This window comes from Babylonia areolata, chromosome 11, assembly GCF_041734735.1.
Source record: "Babylonia areolata isolate BAREFJ2019XMU chromosome 11, ASM4173473v1, whole genome shotgun sequence".
Taxonomy (NCBI): Eukaryota; Metazoa; Mollusca; class Gastropoda; order Neogastropoda; family Buccinidae; genus Babylonia; species Babylonia areolata.
This window is the reverse complement of record NC_134886.1, coordinates 23,057,959-23,065,458: the sequence shown is the minus strand read 5'-3', so window position 1 is coordinate 23,065,458 and position 7,500 is coordinate 23,057,959. Positions and strand designations below refer to the sequence as shown.

General features: G+C 44.0%; 2 protein-coding genes across 3 annotated transcripts in view; both read right to left on the bottom strand.

The window, feature by feature from the left end:
- Positions 1-7,500, bottom strand: part of LOC143287602 (neprilysin-2-like) — a 237,601-nt gene that overhangs the window by 36,240 nt on the left and 193,861 nt on the right. The gene's annotated exons all lie outside the window — the stretch shown is intronic.
- LOC143287601 (uncharacterized) overlaps positions 1-7,500 on the bottom strand; it is a 57,507-nt gene that overhangs the window by 362 nt on the left and 49,645 nt on the right. For both annotated transcript variants that reach the window (XM_076595713.1, XM_076595712.1), the window contains exons 15-19: positions 7,330-7,428; positions 6,415-6,541; positions 5,064-5,256; positions 4,698-4,840; positions 1-1,641 (exon numbers count right to left, since the gene is read on the bottom strand). The exon at positions 1-1,641 is cut by the window's left edge and continues 362 nt beyond it. In XM_076595713.1, coding sequence (XP_076451828.1) covers positions 1,528-1,641; positions 4,698-4,840; positions 5,064-5,256; positions 6,415-6,541; positions 7,330-7,428 — 676 coding nt within the window. In that variant the 3' untranslated portion in view covers positions 1-1,527. The remainder of the gene's footprint in view (positions 1,642-4,697; positions 4,841-5,063; positions 5,257-6,414; positions 6,542-7,329; positions 7,429-7,500) is intronic.

The window sequence follows — 7,500 nt, the reverse complement described above, 5'->3', positions numbered from 1 at the left end:
AAAGGAAGGACGGAAGGAAGGAAGGATGGATGGAAGGAAGGCACGAAGGAAGGAAGAAGGAAGGAGTAAAGGAAGGAAGGTAGGAAGGAGGGAAGGAAGGAAGGAAGGAAGGAATGATGGAATGAAGGAAGGCAGCATGGAAGGAAGAAAGGAAGGAAGGAAGGAAGAAATTAGTAAAGGAAGGAAGGCTAGAAGGATAGAAGGAGGAAGGAAAGATGGAAGGATAGAAGGAAGGAAGGACAGAAGTAAGGGAGGAAGCAAAGAAGAAATGAGTAAAGGAAGGAAGGAAGGAAGGGAGGAAGGAAGGAAGGATGGAAGGATAGAAGGAAGAAAGAACAGAAGGAAGGGAGGAAGGAAAGAAGAAACGAGTAAAGGAAGGAAGGAAGGAAGGAAGGAAGGAAGGAAGGATAGAAGGAGGAAGGACGGAAGGACAGAAGGAAGGAAGGATGGAAGCATGGATGGAAGTTAGAAAGAAAGGGAAAATGAATGAAGGAAGGAAGGAATGATGGAAGGAAACAATAAAGAAAGAAAAAGTTTTTTTTTTTTAAAGAATGGTAAGAAACACGCGCAATATAATCATTCTCATTGCTGACAGACTCAAACCACCGCCAGTGGCAATTCTTAATTAAGACCCGACGTCTTGATTCATTGGTGAACACAGTTGCAGAACAACAAAAGGGAAAAGGAATGTCAATATCAAAAGAAAGTCTCAAAGCCCCAATCCACTGGAAAACAATATGAACTGAATAAAAAAGACAACGACAACAACACAGCGATAACGACAGAATTTGCGGCACGAAGAGACAATATAATATAGAGAGAATATAATAATAGAAATATACAAAATAAAATAACATAAAATAACGAATTAAAAAGAATACGTGTGGACCTCAAATCCATACTCTTTTTACCCAACGAAGATAATATTGCAACACTGACAAAATAACACACGAAGAGAAATGATATTTGTGAACACATCTGATTTTCCAAATTACCCCGTGGAATCGAATGAATAAAATAAATACATAAATAAATAAAGATACTTTTTTGAATATATCAGGCATCGAATTTTTCACAGCAGAGCGAAAACAAACTACGAAGAAGAAGAAGAAGAAGAAGAAGAAGAAGAAGAAGAAGAAGAAGAAGAAGAAGGCGGAGGAGGAGGAGGAGGAGGAGGAGGAGAAGAAGAAGGAGGAGGAGGAGGAGGAAGAGAAGAAGAAGGAGGAGGAGGAGGAGGAAGAGCAGGAGGTGGAGAGAGAGAGAGAGAGAGAGAGAGAGAGAGAGAGAGAGAGAGAGAGAGAGAGAGAGAAACAGACACAGAGAGACACAGAGAGAAACAGAGACGGAGACAGAGAAACAGACAAAGACAGAGAAAATCAAAGAGATACAGAGACAGACACACACACACACAACCAACAAAAAAAAAAAGAAAAAAAAAAAAGAAGAAGAGAAGACACTCTGAAAAGCATGATGAAGACGAGAGGGCTATCCAGGGCGCATTCAGGTCACGAGGTGCCCGCGCCAGCTTCAGTGCCTTCGGAAGGCCAGTCTCTCCAGAGCCAAGGCGGGCGCCTCCGCCACCAGGGAGAAGACGAACGCAGTCAGGTAGGCCGTCAGCGTGTGGCCCATATACAGGTAGGCCTGCAACAAGAAATAGGTTATGATTGTGTCGTGATGTGTTGTGTTGTGTTGTGTTGTGTTCTGATGTGAGGAGGAAGGTGGCAGAATGGTTAAGACGCTCAGCTGCCAATACAGAGAGTCCGTGAGGGTGTGGGTTCGAATCCCGCTCTCGCCCTTTCTCCTAAGTTTGACTGGAAAATCAAACTGAGCGTCTAGTCTTTCGGATGAGACGATAAACCGAGGTCCCGTGTGCAGCACGCACTTGGCGCACTGAAAAAGAACCCATGGCAACGAGAGTGTTGTCCTCTGGCGAAATTACGTAAAATGAAATCCACTTTCATAGGTACACAAATATGTAAGCATGCACTCAAGGCCTGACTAAGCGCGTTGGGTTATGCTGCTGGTCAGGCATCTGCTCAACAGATGTGGTGTAGCGTGTATGGATTTGTCCGAACGCAGTGACGCCTCCTTGAGAAAGTGAAACTGAAACTGAAACTCTGATGTGTTTGTGTTGTGTTGTGTTGTGTTCTGATGTGTTGTGTTGTGTTGTGTTGTGTTGTGTCGTGATGTGTTGTGTTGTGTTGTGTTGTGATGTGATGTGATGTGACGTGTTGTGTTGTGTTGTGTTGTGTCGTGATGTGTTGTGTTGTGTTGTGATGTGATGTGTTGTGTTGTGATGTGATGTGTTGTGATGTGATGTGTTGTGTTGTGTTGTGATGTGATGTGATGTGTTGTGTTGTGACGGGATGTGTTGTGTTGTGTTGTGATGTGATGTGATGTTGTGTGTTGTGTTGTGTTGTGTTGTGTTGTGTTGTGATGTGTCGTGTTGTGTTGTGTTGTGTTGTGATGTGTTGTGATGTGTGTCGTGTCGTGTCGTGTTGTGTTGTGTTGTGTTGTGTTGTGTTGTATAAAGCTGCCACAGGATAACCCGGCAGTATGTGACCTATGTACAGATAGGCCTGCAACGTGACATAGGTTGTTGTCATGGTCATCGTTGTCTTGTCTTGTCTTGTTTTGTCTTGAATAATCATGGTCATCACTGTCTTGTCTTGTCTTCTATAATCATGGTCATCAGTGTCTTGTCTTTTTTGTTTGTTTGTTTGTCTTTTGAAAGATCATTATCACCTTTACAACCCCTTGACTGCCATAAACGTACTACGTACGTGCATAGTGACGTCACTGATGACGTTATCAGAAAAAGAGAAAATGCTCTGGAAGGCTGAAAATTCACACAGTTCGTCTAGAGTGGTATATCCTCCAGACCATTTTTCTCAGTTTTAGGCTGATTGCTTTGGATAATGTTTTATGACCTGAAACACCTCTTTCTGCTGTTTTCCCCCTGGCACTGAAGGGGTTTTAAAACTGGGTGATTATACACAATTTGAAACACCGCCAACCGTACGATCCACCCCCGATCAACACACACGGTTGATTGAATCCACCCACTGTCGCCACAACTACCATCCTTATCATGTCAGTTTCGCTGTCGGATCACCTGTCTATTATTATTAAAATTTTTTTTCTTAATTAGAACTCAGGAAGCGTGAATTCTATTACATTGACGACGGCCTCCTAGTATCTGTCTGACGTCTATAAGATGGACATTTTCTTGCCGTACTTAGTCTTCAGCGTTTGTGATGGTATGTCAGTGTTTTTAAAATGACTTAGTGTAAATGTGTGTAGTAATGTCATTTATATAAATGCATTTACATACCACACAAAGAACAAACAGTCAATGAGTGTTATGAATGGACACAATAATTGTTATCATTGTCTTGTCTTGCATTGTCTTCTATAAACATGGTCATCATTGTCTTGTCTTGTATAATCACGGTCATCATTGTCTTGTCTTGTCATGTCTTGTATAATCATGGTCATCATTGTCTTGTCTTTTCATGTCTTGTATAATCATGGTCATCATTGTCTTGTCATGTCTTGTATAATCATGGTCATCATTGTCTTGTATAATTAAGGTCATCATTGTCTTGTCTTGTCATGTCTTGCATAATCATGGTCATCATTGTCTTGTCTTGTATAATTAAGGTCATCATTGTCTTGTCTTCTATAACCATGGTCATCATTGTCTTGTCTTGTATAATTAAGGTCATCATTGTCTTGCCTTCTATAATCATGGTTATCATTGTCTTGTATAATCATGGTCATCATTGTCTTGTCTTGTCTTCTGTGATTATGGTCATCATTGTCTTCTATAATCGTGGTCATCATTGTCTTGTATAATCATGGTCATCATTGTCTTGTCTTGAATAATTATGGTCATCATTGTCTTGTCTTGTATAATCATGGTCATCAATGTCTTGTCTTCTATAATCATCGTCATCATTGTCTTGTCTTGTCTTCTATAATCATCGACATCATTGATTTGTCTTGTCTTGTCCTGTGTAATCATGGTCATCATTGTCTTGTCTTGTTCTGTGTAATCATGGTCATCTTTGTCTTGTCTTGTCCTGTGTAATCATGGTCATCATTATCTTGTCTTGTCCTGTGTAATCATGGTCATCATTGTCTTGTCTTGTCATGTCTTGTATAAACATGGTCATCTTTGTCTTGTCTTGTCCTGTGTAATCATGGTCATCATTGTCTTGTCTTGTCCTGTGTAATCATGGTTATCATTGTCTTGTCTTGTCATGTCTTGTCTTCTATAATCATGGTCATCATTGTCTTGTCTTGTCTTGCCTTGCCTTGTCTTCCATTAACCAGTCGTCAAGTAGGCTGTCAGTGTGTGTGGCCCATGTAGGCCTGCAGCGTGAAACGTGTCGTTATTATGATCATCATTGTCTTGCCTTGTCATGTCTTGTCTTTTTGTCTTGTCATGTCTTGTCTAGCCCAGATAGTCGGGTCAGCAGTCAGCTGCATTTCAGATGGTCATAGTCCCGAACACGACTGGCTGTCACGCACGCACACACACACACACACACACACACACACACAGAACACACATACACAACACACACCCGACCCACCAACCCACCCCCACCCCGACACTCACACAAACAACCCAGCACGCACGCACGTATGAGCAGCAGCAGCAGCAGCAGCAGCAAAAGACAGTGTCTCACCAGGTCATAGTCATCGATGAAGATGAGGGCCTTCTTGCTGAAGACGTGCAGCATCATGATGACGGGGTGCACCAGGTAGGCGGCGTAAGTCAGGCGGGACACGGGCAGGAACCCCTCCCAGCTCAGGATGGAGTTGATGAACCCTGTGGACGTCACAGTCGCAGTGAGTAAATGACTGTGTGTTTATAAAGCGCTTAGAGGTTGGTCTTCGATCGAGGATAGGCGCTATATAAGTAAGTATCCATTTCACACACACACACACACACACACACACACACACACCATCACCACCACCACCACCATCATCACCACCACCACCACCACCACCCTTCTCCTCTCTACTCTTCCCCATCTTCCACCGCTGACCTCCCCTGTTGTTGTGGCAGGCGAAGATAATCCAGGCCACACACATGGCCCAGGCAGGCCTGCCGAACGCCTCATAGGCAGAGTACTCCCACACAGTCCACTCCGTTCCACCAGCCTTGTTCTTCGTGTAGGGGATGTAGCACAAGAACAACCCTACCGCCCACGTCAGCAGCCACCCAACAACAGCCGTCGGCTTAAAAGAAAAAAAGAAGAAGAAAAGAATAGAAATTATTTGGAAATTAACAAACAATGAGGCCAGGAGATGAAATGATTAACAAATAGTAAAGAGTGGTAACTCTCTCCATTCACAAGGTACACAACTTCAAGTCAGTGCTGCTTTCGCTACCGATTCAGCTAGCACACAGGTAAATAAAAGGTACATTGGAACAAACCAAGACACTTCTCAAAAGTAAGAAGGCGCCGGGCCTGTCCTTATACCGATCATCTGACATGTGCACACAGCAGCAAAGACAGAAGAAATGTGCAAACACAAAATTAATTATCTTTTCTTCAAGACTGGCATAGCCTCTTTAATCTTGAACAAGCCACACAGAACACATGGACAATACAGAACAAACACATGGTTGCCTCGGTGGTTTATCAACTGGAAATTAACAAATAATCGGCCAGGAGATGAAATGATTAACAAATAGTAAAGAGTGGTAACTCTGTCCATTCACAAGGTACACAACTTCAAGTCAGTGCTGTTTACACTACCGATTTAGCTAGCACACAGGTAAACAAAAGGTACATTGGAACTAACCCAGACACTTACAAATTAGCTTTTATTCAAGACTGGCACAGCCTCTTTAATCCTGAACAAGTCACACATTGTTCCAATGAACCTTTTATTTACATTCCTCAGGGTGGTCCTCTTCACCCTCAACATCACGAAGCCCAGATGCATGCTCCCCCCCACCCCACCTCACCCCCTAAACCCTCCTTCACCTCGCCCTCCACAACACCCCCCCCACCCACACACACACAACTTCCCCCCTCCACACACACACAACACCCCCCCCCCCGCCCCCTCTTCACCGTGTACAGCACGAAGCCCAATAGTATGCCCCCTCTCCTCCCTAAACCCTCCCCATACAACCCCCCGCCCACACACACAAAACCCCCCTCCCCCCACACAACCACGCCCCCCCTCACACACACACACACATACAAACACCCTCACCATCCTCAGTGTGGTCCTCTTCACCCTGAACAGCACGAAGCCCAACAGCATGCCCTCCCTAAACCCTCCGCCCCCCCCCCCACAACCCCCACATACACACACCCCTCCCCCCACCACACACACACACACAACACTCCCCCCCATCCCCACCCACCCCACACAACTCACCATCCTCAGGGTGGTCCTCTTCACCCTGAACAGCACGAAGCCCAGCAGCATGCCCACAGTGTAGGCCGCCACCCGACACCATGGGGCGATGTACACCTCCTTCCAGTACCCGCCGTCCTCGTGCATGCTGTGTGCACGTGCACACACACACACACACACACACACACACACACACACAGAGTCTCTCACAAAGACACACACAGTCACACACACACAGAGTCACACACACACACACACAGAGTCACACACACACACACACACAGAGTCACACACACACACACGCACACACACACACACACACACACACACACACACAGAGTCACACACGCACGCACGCACACACACACACACACACACACACACATATATATATATATATATATATATATATATATATATATATATACAGAGTCCACTTATGGGTCATTATCAAAACAACAAAAAACTATACAATAGAAATCACAGACGAAACATTCAAACAAAGGAAGTGAAATTACAGACGAAACATTCAAACACAGGAAGAGAAATCACAGACGAAACATTCAAACAAAGGAAGTGAAATTACAGACGAAACATTCAAACAAAGGAAGAGAAATCACAGACGAAACATTCAAACAAAGGAAGAGAAATCACAGACGAAACATTCAAACAAAGGAAGTGAAATTACAGACGAAACATTCAAACAAAGGAAGTGAAATCACAGACGAAACATTCAAACAAAGGAAGTGAAATCACAGACGAAACATTCAAACAAAGGAAGTGAAATCACAGACGAAACATTCAAACACAGGAATAGAAATTACAGACGAAACATTCAAACACAGGAAGAGAAATTACAGACGAAACATTCAAACAAAGGAACAGAAATCAAGGACGAAACATTCAAACACAGGATGAGACAGACTGTGCACTCACGTCAGGAGGTCTCCGCCGTTCTTGTGCTCAAAGTAGAAGGACAGAGCGATGCCCATCCCCATCAACGACACCACCATCACCACCCCCAGCGGGGCCATACTGTGCAAAAAATAGGTCAAATCGTCGAAATCAGTCGTTCAATTGTCGGTCCAAATGAATTAATCAAGGTCA